The 14,622-nt window shown below is 39.7% G+C and overlaps 1 protein-coding gene across 1 annotated transcript in view; it reads left to right on the top strand.

Annotated features, from left to right (window-relative positions):
* The first annotated feature begins 6,694 nt into the window (after nucleotides 1-6,694).
* Nucleotides 6,695-14,622, top strand: part of MMP2 (matrix metallopeptidase 2) — a 34,873-nt gene continuing 26,945 nt past the window's right edge. Inside the window, exons 1-3 of the mRNA XM_068411077.1 lie at nucleotides 6,695-6,992; nucleotides 11,324-11,550; nucleotides 12,429-12,577. Coding sequence (XP_068267178.1) covers nucleotides 6,849-6,992; nucleotides 11,324-11,550; nucleotides 12,429-12,577 — 520 coding nt within the window. The 5' untranslated portion in view covers nucleotides 6,695-6,848. The remainder of the gene's footprint in view (nucleotides 6,993-11,323; nucleotides 11,551-12,428; nucleotides 12,578-14,622) is intronic.

Here is a 14,622-nt window from a genome sequence, read left to right as displayed (position 1 = left end):
CCATGTTTCAGTTTGCGCCCGTTGCCCCTCAGCCTGTCACTGGGTACCACTGAGAAGAGTCTGGCCCCATCCCCTTGACACCTGCCCCAAGGTATTTGTAAGCATATACATGTAAGCATATACATATATATATGGAGTTTCTTTTAAAGGCAAATTAGTTCTGCCCATTTTATCCACGAGATCCAGTTTATCTTCAAATAGCGAAGCCATTGGCCAGATGACACTTCCCAAAGTGAAATACAAATGAACACAAAATAGCGATGTGTTTTTCATACATTGCAACCAGCTGGGTAAACTCTACCTGTAAGTAATAACCTCATTTGTAAATCACTGTGGAATTGGATGCTTGAAAATAAGGGGAAGAGTCAACATGTGAAAGGGAAGAAAAAGGAGAAGTATAAAAATCAGGTACTAATCGTCATGACGTTTTTCTTTAAAACAATACAAACTGATGCACTTCTTTATGTTTTAAGCTGAGTGCTTGGGTTTACATCGTAAAAAAATCAGGTTTTCTGTGCCCTTTACAGATGCGCTGTCCTCAGCAAATACTGATAACTCAAAACTAAAAAATCCTTACTCAAAATCAGTTTAACTCATTTTCCAAAAACAATAGGCCAGGCATATGCTACTTACTATGATCAGTCTCTAAATGGACATACCTAAAATACTTTTTTTATTATATCTATTTTCTGCCTGAAATTCAGGGGTGACAAGCAGTCAATGATCAACTTCAGACAGAAGTGTTTGACCTTAGTTTCTAACTAAATACCCAAAGGCTTTGTGATTTCTGAACTAACTAGCTAGCAGAATGGTCAACAGCAATGAGTAATCCGAACACCCAAATTCAGGTTACAAGAACTCACCAGATGTCCCTTTATACTACCAGATACTTGAAATCAAAATAGTTAAAACAGGTAAGAATTACACTGGGGAAAATGTGAAGGGACAAAAAATAAATTTGTCAAAGGTTTCTACACTTTAAACCTTCTCTAGACTATCTGGCAGTGTTAAGAAAGCACAAAGAAGTTTGTCCTGGTGACACATGTAAACTTGGCCTGGGGTTTTGCCCAAAGTAGTTCAGCGTATTTCCGCTGAATTAATTCACCCAACAGAAGCTTTGCAATGCCAATTTACACCAGCTGAGGACACAAGCAGGAATTTTTGGTTCAGGCAGAAGCATAATGAACAAATGCAATGGAAAATGCTTTGTCGAGAGTAACAGATTTACTTAAAATTCATTTCTAATTTAGTAGCAAGCTAACAAATGAAATCCACGTGTCAACGGAACTTCACAACCTTAGGACTTAATTTCCCAAAACGGAAGGGATGAGAGAAACCAAAGCAAAAATATAATTGCTACCTTAAATGCTGAAAATCACATCTGGTACCAACTGTTGACCCTTTGTACGTTGTCCCGCTCTCACCCCTCTGTGCACGCACACACACACACAGACTTCCAACAGTTTAAAGACTCCCTCATGTGGTGGTCAGATATGGTGAATTAGACCACTGGAGTCTGAGCCAGCCGCTGAGCAGGCAGAGAGCACATCCAGATAATAAATGACGTGGATGTTTAAGGCTTACATTCTGTTAGGATCAACCCTTCAACATACATGTCTTAGATGAGCTCACTTGCCTGCAATATAAATGAGTGCTCACTGAAGTTATTAATCCTTTTAAGCTCAAATGGGGACTGCTGTGACTAATCATTGCTTCCTGGAGACAACTTTCCTAAAACAGATAAACTGCTAATATTCTACCTTTCTCTGTTCCTACAGGGGCACATATCTCCATCAGTCAACTGCAGCAGACACCTACTATTTCTGTCACAGGCACTGAATGGCAAGTACTTGGAGCTTAGCGTCTTGCCAGTGCCAAACACCAGGAGAATGCAGTCCCTTAGTATTTTAATAGTATTACTTGTATAGATGGTCCATCCTCAGCAGAGGTACCACTGAGAAAGAGCAGTAAGTAAATAAATGATTCATATACACCTCAGGTTCAGTGGGGCTTCAGTCTGGCACCACACTGGTAGCCTTGCTACTTTCTACTGCAGCGCCCTACAAATCAGACATGGGGCAAAACACACCAAAACCCCTCCTTTAGCTTAATCCAGTCCCATGCTTTCTTCCGTAAGCTTTTTGGTTTCATGGTCGTCATAAACTCCTCTTCCTCAGACAGGAAGAAAGACAGCATTGGAATGATGATCCAGGAGAAATTAAGGGACAGTATCTGTGCAAAGGAGAATGAGTCACAAGGCAACCCTGGCAACCTGAGAAGGAGCCAAAGGCCTGGATAAACTGGACCTGGGATAGTCCCATGGGCACCTTTCCTGAAGCCCAGGCAAACTTCTCCATCACCTGAGCTTCAGGTTTTCCAGTCGCTTAGAAGTTCTGAATGAAACACTGAGATCGCTACATTGGCTCTTTCAGACAATTTAAATCTGTTATTTCTTTTTGAAGAACCCTGCTAAAATCAATACAAGTCCATCTACGTTAATCGAATTGTTGTTTTGCTTCCTAAACTTGAAGCTATACAGTGACAGAGCAGAACCTGGAAGAAGTAACAAATACAAGAAGTTATATACATGTACTGCAATAGTTTATTGGAGACACACATCCCACTGCACCCAGTTACAGCCAGCTGACTCTGTAATCAGATGATCAACTGCTTTCTTGAGATCTTAATTGTCCTGATGATTGATTATTTCTTCAGCCTAGCATCAGGTTTCAATTCAAACCATGAAACCCCACTAAGAATAAATCCATCATTCTCCCATGGACTGTGCTCACCAACACTCTGCCTAACGGATTCCTCTGGAACCACCAGGAAATCATTAGCTTTTGATGAAATTTTGGAGTTAGTGACAGTAGGAATCACTACAGTGCATTTCTGGAGGGATGACTACTCTGTCAGCAAATTACCCAGGACACCATCTGAAGTCTAATCCTGAAACTGCTGAGTGCTCCTGAATAATTTAAAAAATAATTTTCTGAAAACAGAAAAATCCTTTGATAAAAACAGCATGTTAATACATGCTCATGTGTCTCTTTTCATAGTCAGATCTACTAAGATACGCAGCTTACAGCTCACAAGACATCACGATTCCCTTTATACTGTTATTACTGAAGTATGTCCTCAAAAGAGGCATTTGCCATCTCAGACTGTGTGGTTTCTGCCATACAGTTCCTATTAATGCATGAAAGTAGGCATTTCAAAATCAAATCTGGCATCTGACTCATAAAGCAGATGGTTTAAAATTTTCAATATGGAGTGGTTCTAACCTGAAACAAACACGGTAACTACAGAGGAGCTTTTTATGACTCATGAGACATAAATTGATGTATATATCAAATAAATATCTTACCTAATATTGAAGTTATATGCAACATTGAAATGAATTTTTTCTACAAATACATAGAGACTGTAGTTATAAATATGTTCATTTTCTGTAGCTAGTCCAGAAGTAGCATCTATGTACAAGACAAAATATCTTGCAGAGTGAGTATTAAGGTAAGAGAAAGGAAATCTAGGCTACTCTTTCAGCTCTTCCATAAGGTTGGTAGATGGCCTTATGTTCCCTTCTCAGTGGGGCTTTTTCTTCTTTCTTCTTATTTTGTATTGCTGCTTTTCTTAATTTTTAACTTCCAGCAATCTATTCAGAAGTCACTAATTAATGCCAGAGGTAATCTCTTCAGAGTACAGAGTGTCAAAGAATGTTTATGCCCTAAACATTAATAGCAGTTAAACCGTCAACCTGTCAATATCAAAATACATCAATTCAAATATTTCAGTCTGTCTCCCTGATTTTAAGCTTATCTAGTCTGAGAACAGAAAACACATCGTACCATGTCTTTTCAAATTCAGCAAGAGTGGCAGGATCACGGCGCAATTCAGGCTGTCACTGACCTCAGGTAGTCATCTAGCCCAGTCTCTGGATCAAAGCAGGGGCCTGCCAGCAGCAGAATATCCCTACTTGCAGGATTTAGCACCACTGCATTCCTAGCCTGAAAAAGCAGTACCTCTGTAGCACACTGAGAACAGGATAATCTCATGGAGCTTAAAAAGAAATATAAGGAGATAACAGATACTTTACCCCAAATTTAATCATAATATGGTAGGACTTCTACTCTCACAAAGAGTCGCCAGCATTTATTTTCCTTAACTTATCTGAAAGAGAGCACCTCAGCTAGGATCTCATAAACTGCTACTGATCTCATGTGCTAGTGGGAGAGAATGCCTTTCACTGAATGGTCAGGAACTCAATATATGGGTTCACCATATATTAAATAAATCCAATTTTCCATTATGTATTATGTTTCCTAATTGAACATAACTTGCTTAACTGCTCACTAGCTGAAGTAGTACCAGCAAAGCAGTTCAGCAGCAAAACTGCTATCACATGTGAGAAACAACGCTTCACTGCAGGTCTGTAGAGTTTCTGTTACTTTGGTGATTTTTGTGAGGAAGTGTATTTAGAAAGCGACCTCCACCTGCTCTCACTGCCAGCAAAGGTAAGAAACAAAATACAGTGAGATTTTTCATACTGCTCAGACCTCACAGTCCATTCAAAGGTTTCCTCATCCCTTTCTGATGCAACATTCATTAGGACACACTGAGAACTGAGCATTCATTAGATTTCAGTGAGGCTTATGAGTGCAACAGGAATGTGCCAGGACACATTTGGCTTTAAATGGCTTCACTGCAGTACCTTTCTAAATGAAAGCTACTAAGCCATCATAAATTACATTAAAATTCTTATGAAAATGACTGGCTCTTATGCTTTAAGATTTACAGCAGCCCTTGACCTAATGCAGAGCACAGTGATAACTGCAGAATCTCGTGACAACACACAGTATTTTTACTTGCTTAATTAAGGTGAAGCTAAGAGTAACTTGGCACATCTAGTGAAGGCTTTCTTAGCCTTTGTTCTCTTACATTTTCATGTGGCTGGACACAAATACGAGCTGTCATCACAAACAAAGCAGGAGAGTCATTCCCCACAACCAAGTGCGGGGCAGTGGAAAAACTGGATCATATTTTCAGAACTGCCGTTTATTAAAGCAACTTTTAGAAATGACTGCGGTTCTTTGCTGTTGGGGAAAAGGTAAAAAAGAAGATGTAATTTCAAAGCCAAACCATTAGGGGAAAGTTGTTCACTGTAACTCAAGTGCCATTGGAATCATACATGAAAGGATGAGAGGGCATAAATACAAAGCTACTTGCTTACAAAGAAAGCTCCATTCATGTACGAAGTTCCTGGAGCTCCTCTTTCTCTCTTGAGCATTAAGTGCCCATTAAGTGACCCAGCAGCCATGCATACAGCTGCTGTGTTGGGCTGTCAATGGAACTGGACGGGCAGCAAGAGCTCCTGCTTATGCTTTCTCTCTGAACCCATCAGCCCATCCTTTGAAATCCCTGCCTTTATGTAAGGCTCTTCAGTTCATGGATGATGGGGTGCAGTTAGCAAAATAGCTTGATATTAGTATAAATCAAAGAACTGTCAATATTAACTATTTACAATCAAATATAAAAATATTATGAGTAAATACCAAGCACCAGCAAAGTATTCCCTTTTCATTAACAGCTCTACTTGGTAACAAGAGTCATATGTGGAAAACTTTCATTTAACTTTCAGTGGAAAGCCATGATAACCGTTATGGTGACATACAGCTCAGAGGAACTGTGATGGCTGGACCCATGTTTAATAGAAACTGTAGACACTTGGCTGGCCAGAACAGAAGTTTGCATTCATGCAGAAACGCCAGCCTCCCATCTTAAAAAGTCATGAGCCAAGCCCCTAGGATTAGGGATATTCAGCTAAAAAAATATTCTGCTTGTAATAACACCTCAAAGCTGGCAACATGATGAACGACACAATAAAAAGACTGCCCATGACAATGGCCATATTTACACCAAAATTTCAGACTAAGGCAGCTGTACCAGCGGACCAAACTGCCAGCAAAGCAAACCCTGAATTTTGTACAATTCCCCTGACATCAATTACTGAGGATAATTTCTGTTGCTGAATCTGCCTGATTACCTCTTACCCCTTAGATTAAGGTGATACACCGTGCCTGTTCGTGGCAAAGCCTCAAGCTGGTTCTAAACCCAAACAAGCCACAGGAATCTTATTCAGAGCTCTGCACAGACCAGGGAGGGAGCGACGCTCACACCAAGTGCGGCTGAGCCCTGGGTACACAGACCCACACTTTGTGTAGCCTAAGCAGGAGTGGGACAAGAAGCCTCACTCGGCTGCACTGGCTTGTGCAGGGTCTGCCTCAAAATCCGTAATCAAAATGTTTACTGTAAGGCACTGTGTAGGAGTGTAACCACATATGACTAAAGCAGATTATTATGTCTGTGGCAAAAAAATAGGCTAAAACCCATAAAAATACTTAGCCAGGAAAATAATGTTTAGGAATGTATTTATTTTTTTATTTAAAATATATGTGGGACACTCCATCTTGAAGATGAAGTCAGATTTTGCTTTTTTCTGCTCTCTGGCATAATTAAATGCTTTCATATATACAAATGAGGAGAAAACGTGGCCTCTTTCAGCAGCAATAAGTATCTGCCTGTTGCTACCTTAAAATCACAGCAATCACATCTGGTAACTGCCCTTTTCTCATGTTTCCACTAGTTTTCAGACTTCCTCTTGTGGTAGCTTGAGACTGCGCATCTGGATGTTTTAAACATACAAAGGAATTGCTAGAGCAAGCAAAAGAGAAAACGGTGCCGGGAGTTAAGATGTGCAGATAAGCAACTGGTGCACTGTGCAGCTAAAGTAACGGCCAGGCAGGCGGGGAAAAGCTTTTCCCAAAGAGGAGAGCACAAGTTTAGGCAGAATGAAGACTCACATTGTCTGTGGCTTCGTTTTTAAAGTACTATTAATCCAAGTCTATCTTTTTAACAAAACTTTAGCTGCACCGTCACCAATCATTAAGTTTCCTGGAGACAGCACTCCCAAAACAGACAAAGAACTAGCAGTGGTAAGTGTTGGTTTCATCTTTGCTTCAGATTTATATTGTTGTTTCATAAGCAGATGTTTCTTTCTTGTTTCAGCTGAGGCTAAGGAATGACCGTAGCATTCTCTCCCTAGAGTCTCTGGAAGTGCTAGCTAGCTAGCAAAGGTATCAGCTTTCAAAAGTTAAAACCAGAGCCAAGTAATGTTTCCTCTCTTAAAATTTTTAAAACCAGCAAAGAAAGTCTTTTTTTCCTGAACATACAAAATAATTTAATTAAATCATCGCGACTATAATCAAAAGATTGCAGTGGTAAGAGGGGAGAAAGGCAAACAAGAGACATCTTATTTTTTTACTTAAATCAAGTAGAAGTGAGGGCTGTCGAGACTCACTTCATGCATGTATCGCAGCTTTCAGAAGTTTGTTTCCCAGGTTGTTTACCGTGTGTTGCATAAACACAGCTTTAAGGGACAATTGCAATTGAAAGCTGGCTCAAGTTTCAGAAGCCATTGTGACTAGTTTTGACTTTGAAAAAAAAAAATCTCAGAGGTTTAAAGAAATTTTTGTTTCCAAATTCAATCTGGAATGAAAAAAGGAGTTTGGATTTCTGTGACATTAGCAAATTATAGCTATAACTCTACAGCATTTTATTCTAACCTTATTTTAGCCCTGTGCACCTTCATAAAAATGACATTATGGGGAAGTCCATTTAAGAGGAAATTGAGATGGATTATCCTTATTTTAGCATGTAAATTATAGACATTTCTCTTCTTCAGCAGTAAGTCCATTTTAAGGAAGATTGAGATAAATTATTCTTATTTTAGGACATAGAGGTTTCAAAGTTGGTCACTTTTCTTCAGGACTTGGTGTGCATCTTGGGAAAGCTTGCCAGGTTAAAGAAGGTCTGGGGGAGGGTAGAGAGAGAATTTCCAGATGGGAGCTGTGCTGGAAAGTTTAGGAAAAACAAACTGACGCAGAAAGGGCACTCCTCAGCCTCTAACAACACAAATTCACCCAAGGTTTTGCCTTAGCAGCACAGCAGCCAGGGGATGGGGGCAGTGCATGTGGGAGAGGAGAGTGGGGTCCCACATGTCTCATAGTAATTTAACCACTCTTAAATAATCTGTTTTCTTAGACACAGTCAGGTTTTTATTCAATAACAGCAATCCACATCTCCCCTCATCTCTGTTTCTTTCAAACAACCTATTTATTATGTGTACTCAGAGGAAAATTACAAGCTGGTTTAACACTGCAGTTCTTCTTTGTCTGTCTTGTAGTATTCTTGGGTAATGCTAACTGGCTGCCTTTCCCTCACACCCTCCATCAGAACAGCCTCAACACTCAGCATCAGAACACAAATTGCTATGTTGCAGCTGGACCCCGTTTCATTAATGGGCTGGATCAAAATTCCAGATCACCACAGCTCCCTGCTGACTCTGGGGAAACTGAATTTTGCAGCCTAGGCCAAGATGTGGTTTACATAGACACTACATTTTCTTCAAGATTCTCTTCTCATAGAACAGCTGGTTATGTTCATTTCTCATCTTCAGTAAAATCTCCATTTTAGGAAAAACTGAGATGGGTTAGCTTTTTATTCAGAATCCTAGCAAGTAAAATTCTTTACCATGCCTCATTTTATATTTTTGGTTGTATATCTTACTCCCAAACCTAAAATGGCAAGAGCAGCATCCTACTTCTTCAGTAAACTTCAGTTCTGATGTATAGTCTATATTATATCATGGTACCTCATTGGGAGATGCAAACAGAAGCATAAGAAAATCTATTAAACTACATTAAAATGAAAAATTGGGATAAGAACAGATTCTCCAAACTGGCTTGTTTGATTATGTTCTTAATGCATTTCACATAATTTCCACCAGGCCCCATTAACTATGAGTAGACAGAAGCTTAGTGGTAGCAATGGTGAAACCATGCTGTGTCCATTATTTGCCAGCGCCACAGTCTCCACTGGAGAAATACCACATCATAAGTTATAAAAATCACAAAAACTAGGCATAGTCTGTGCTTAGTCAGTAGGTGGATGGAGGACCTTCTGAAGGAAATGGTGTAACATCTTGATTAAATCCTTTTTCTGAGTAAGCTCCGAACCATTTCCTATGCAGAGTAGATGAGGTATGCCTGGACTTAATGAGGAGGGTGGTGAAATCCAGGCTTGACCAACTGCAGTCATCAAATATCCTTTGCTGTATTTTGCTGATGTCATGGTCTGATCCTCAGTCTCCTGGGTGAACTTCAGTCAATTAATTAGATACATAAAATAAGGTTTCCCTCAGGAATACTTCCTGGCACAAGAACTTAAATGGGCGGTCATTTTGTCAGGCTGTTTGTAATCCTCAGTTAGAAATAATTCTCCCTGACGTTTCTGATACATTTTTGGCAAATATACCTTTACCTCATTTAGGGTGTTTTCCTGCCTTGGATTTGTAGTTAATATTTTGGATACAATAGTTGAAGATTGCTTCTTCCTCTGCTACAGACCATTTTACCAGAAAGATCAGTAACTCGCAACATTCCTGTCCAACAGCATCACTGGCAAGGGCATCTCTCAGCTCTGTGCCATGCTAAGCACCAGTTTGGGTGGCCAACGCATCAGTTTGCCATTTGACATGGCTGTAGCTTTTCTTTTAGAGCTAGGCATAAAATATTGCAAACCCAGACTTCAGTGTGGAGTTCCTGAAATCTCTGTGCAAGAGAACCGTAAGATTCACTTTACCGGATAAAGCCTACAACTTCAGATAGTTTAGTCGAGCTGTTTAGACCCTGTGAATGAAAATAATTATATAACGATAATGATTATTGTTATAGAAGTACCCAAACTAACATCTCCATCATAATCCATTTATCTGTTCCTCAATGAGGATATACATTCAACAATCCAAAGCTGTACGTAATCTAAACAGCGTGACCGAGCCTATCCGTGCAACAGTCCAAGCTAAGGCAACAGCTTGAGCCACAGGTTTTCTCAAATTCAGGCTGGATCCAAACACTGAATCCAAAACCCCTAGCTCACCCGCAGGCTCTTGTGTGGCCATGTTTGTTAGGCTCCAGTTAGGAACAGAGGTGATTTTATACAGTCGCTGAAGATACCACTGGGAGTTTTCTCATTTGCTTCTTGTAACTCTTTTTCATTCAAATGACTATGTTTTTATGGTAGGTTTCACCACGTGCTAGAGACTGCCAGGCATTCTCTCAGGGCTGGTCCCTACCCCACGAAGCTCACAGTTACTCTGCCAGTCGACACTGAACTTAAGGGATAAAGTACTAAATACTAAATTGTTTGTGTGATCTCACTTGTGTATTGCATAGAAGGTGGGGACCATGTATGGATAAATCATGACCACAGCTGTTTATCGACAGTTTAGTTTAACAGAAATACACAACTTCTCAACACACATCTGAAAGACATGGCTGCTTAGCCAGAACAATCGCCAGGGAACAGACTAACCCATTGCTCCTCCAGGATTAGAGGCAGAAGCAAATAACAGACAGGGTTTTTTTTTAACTGCATGACACCTGCTAATTAGGTCACACTGATCAAAACAGAAAGTGGAGGAGACTTGGATGGGTATTATTTTAGATAAGAGATTAAAAGAAAGGATTTATGCTGCCTTTTTGATCCTTTATGACCACTGTTTTCTAAGGAAAGATAATTTTGTGATCTGCCACCATGGTTGTATTAGAAAGATCAGTCTAGCCAGAATCTGCTGGAGAGTTCAATGGAGATTTAAGTATGCAGATATCGACTGGCTGCAGTGCCCAGGCAACTGAGACATTACCAAAGACCACCTTCCTCAGGTCTTTGCAATGGTTGACTGAAAAGCAAACACACGCAACATTCAAATAGCTCTGTGCAGTTTGAATAAATAATGGGTATTTTTTCATTTCAATTAACATGGTCTCATTTGTGTGGTTGCTTTGATACCTTGACAAGTTTCCCCATAATCTATAGAGTCTTCCAAGAAAAAAAAAAATACATAAAATCTAAAACTGTAAGCAGATTTATACATCATAAAGAAACCAAAAGAGATAAACCCATTTTTACTTTGTAGTTATACATTAAAGCTCTATGCTCTACTTACTAATAAAGCAATTCCTTAAGTAAAGGTGATAGCTAATAGTGGAAATGATTGCTTAATTAGCAGTGTTGTGTGATCAAGGATGGTTTGTGTCAATTAAGGAGATTCTGCTGGTCTCTCAGTTACGAACAATAGTAATTTTGAGAAAAAAACTTGTGAATTCCAGATGGGAAGCTAACATGGAATTACAATATTTATTTGTAATGATTAACTATTTCTTTTATGAATTTTAAAGTATTTGCTCTGTGCTTTTTTCCCAAGCAATACCTGAATAAATACTATGGGTGCCCAAAAGACAACTGCAATTTATTTGTCCTGAAAGATACTTTGAAGAAAATGCAGAAGTTTTTTGGGCTGCCTGAAACAGGAGATTTGGATCAAAATACTATTGAGACAATGAAGAAACCCCGTTGTGGTAACCCAGATGTAGCCAACTACAACTTCTTTCCAAGAAAGCCAAAATGGGAAAAGAATCATATAACATACAGGTACTGGCTGGTGATGTTGGGTTTTGCTCATACATAACCTTTTCAGAATCAAGCAAACAAGACACTTAGAAGAGTAGTAGCTGCTTAGGGGGCTAGACAGGATTTCTTGAATTAGAATCTCTTTTGTGTTGGGATAACTACTAGATGCTTTAGCAAACACCTCTGAAAGTTCAAATTGTAAAATTTCACAAATAATCATCTAAAGCTCAACTTTATGGTTCTGGTTCACACTAAAGAGGTTTTGGTTTTGTTCCTTGCTCTGCTGCAAGCATCCTAAGGGAACTGGAGCAGACGATCTCACCTGCCCATCTGCTTGGCAGGGACCACAGTACTTATTGACTGCAGAGGCCATGTAGGAGGACAAACTTCTCTGCATTCAGCAGTCAGAAACATGGAGGTCATCCAATAGATTTCAAACTAAAACAATCATATTTCAGATATATACAGACATGATTTAAAGCAATGTGTGACGCTAGGTAGTCTACAAAAATGTAAATCTCAAATGTAATGGAGCAAAAGAACATAAGGTGTTGTCTTGCCAGCACCTCAGCACTGATGCAAAACCCTGAACGTTTTTTTTTTACAAGGCCCACTGCAGGCTTTGTACATGCACCCATGGCAGCCAAAGCCATGCAGGCTTTACAGCCTCTGGCTATATAATTTTCTTCATGCTGCTGCGTCAATTCCAAAGGAAAAGAAATAGTAAGTGCCACATCTAAACACATCTCTGAATCAAAGGAAAGTGTCTAGATCTCACATGGAGCAGTGTTACCTCCTAACCGGTTTCACTACTGAGCCTACTCAGCATTTTGATCAGTAAACAACAAATACTCGGAGGGGGTTTATGTGTTATTTAACCTCTTTCTTTTACCTCTAAGGATTATAGGCTATACCCCAGATTTGGATCCTGAGACAGTAGATGATGCCTTTGCTCGAGCCTTCCAAGTCTGGAGTGATGTCACACCGCTGAGATTTAACCGAATAAACGATGGAGAAGCAGACATTATGATTAATTTTGGCCGATGGGGTATATTTTTCTATTTTTACATATGTTTTTGGTTTTGTTCCTTTCATTAATTCTTAGTATTGGAATGATGTACCCTCAGTAAGTAGTACCCGTGAGCCTTTCTGGCAAACCTTGTCCTAGTTTGCACTTGGCTTATACAGGCTAAGATCTAATTTCACTAAGATATTTTTTTCTTTCTTATGTGTGTGAGAGAGAGAGGTATTTATAAAATATCCTTACACTATATTTATCTTTCCAAAAGAGAATCGCTAAGGGCAACATTTTATTTTTACATTTACAAACCAGAAATAGAACTGGGAAATACTGGTACAGATCTTCAGATTCTGTGAGCTGACTTGCCACCACGGAAGAGAATGCCATCATGCTGTTTATTTATAGCTCCGTACTCAGTTTTCCAGTGATAGTGATGGAGATCCTAATATATTGGAGCTTAAAAATGGATTTGCAACTTTCAATTTTGACTCCATAGCTGGTCTCTGTTCTTTAGCATAGCAGAATGAAGGCTTTGGTCTTGAGGAATTTAAAAATATGGATCATAAGCTGAATTATGGTTTGAGTCCAGCTGATGATAGGTGACTTGATTCATTTTTGTTGAACATGCCTTCTCAATTAATTTTGGTTTTCCCTGAAAGAATGTTTATAGCTTTTCAGTGTAAACCTGGGGCATTTTCACTTCTTAGACAGTCATAGAATTTTTAATACTAATGAAGATACTTGTGCAGCCAGTCACTTGGGAGGTAGACTTTGGAATTGAACAGTTCAAAGAATAACTGAGCTCTTTGTAAAAGACTCCATTTCAAGCCGGTTTTCTTTGCTTTAGCTACTGATGAGTTGACCTCAAAAGCTTCAGAGATTCTGTACAGAACTCAAAACTTCAGATCCTCATCCAGGCTGGCTTGGTTCACAAAAAATAAGTCTTACAAAAGCAGAAGTGTTTCTGCTGGCTTTAGTACTTGCTGGTTATGCTCAGCTCAGAAACAGTGGGCAAAGAACTTCTTCCACATTCACTCATTCTTATCACTTTACTGCACGTCAGGTTCACAGGAGCTGGGACATCCACAAGGTTTTTCATTTTTAAGCTCTCTCTTAAGCAAAGGATCTACTTTGAAATAAATGGGAATAAAGCATCTAATAGATGTCAAAATCTTCTCCTTGACAACTGACACAAAGTATCTACTGAAATGAATGAACTGAAGTAGTATTAAGAGAGTGACACCAGCATGAAATCAGTGTAACAGAGCAGAGAATTGGGCCTGTGTATTTAGGGCTTCTGTTAAATGGCAAGACATCAGACCAAAAGACCTGAAATGATGCAACTGGAGATGCTGGCAGCCAGCTTTGATGCACAGGTCAGTGTGGTGGGAAAGCTATGAATACCAGGGTTATGCCCTTGCCAGCCTGCCTTACCCACATGCGGTGTACTTCCAAGAAAAGCCTACAGTGTAATAAGAGGAGAGCTACTTAACCTGCTGTTGCCCTGTGAGCTGCCTGAGTCTCTGAGTCGTCGATGTGGAGGAGGAATAGGCTCATTCACAGGACTCGGAGCACTAAGTAAGAGCTAGATTTCCAGAGGCTCACAACTGAGACAGCTGATGTGCTTTCCTGCTGAAGGTAGTTAGTATCTTGCACAAAGAAAAGAGCACAGCAGTCTGACGTGCAGCAAAGAGTAGCCTGCAAAAAGAAATCTGCCTTCACTTTCCAGTCTCTGTGTTGGAGACTGATACCAAGTATCTGAAAATACCTCTCAACTGCAGTGTTTACTTTACAGCTCCTAGCAGTCTCCATTGAGAAACAGCAGTGTGTGTGCAGTCATACATCTAATGTACAATATTTCACTGTTCTTCACTGTCTTTGATTCCTTTCCACAATACATAAAATGACATGCTGTGACAACTGCAGTACTGACACTTAATGTTCTTTCTAAGAACTGGCTTCCTCTCTTCTGGTTCAGTCTTGCCAGCACAACCTGTACCAATAAACTCACTCACCAGAGTATTCTGCTGCTGTCTGGGATGGGAAAGTACACATGATGATCGTCATTCATG

The sequence above is a fragment of the Nyctibius grandis genome, chromosome 12 (assembly GCF_013368605.1).
Source record: "Nyctibius grandis isolate bNycGra1 chromosome 12, bNycGra1.pri, whole genome shotgun sequence".
NCBI classification, from domain to species: Eukaryota; Metazoa; Chordata; class Aves; order Nyctibiiformes; family Nyctibiidae; genus Nyctibius; species Nyctibius grandis.
Note: the sequence above shows the minus strand (reverse complement) of the source record. Positions and strands in the feature narration are given on the sequence as shown.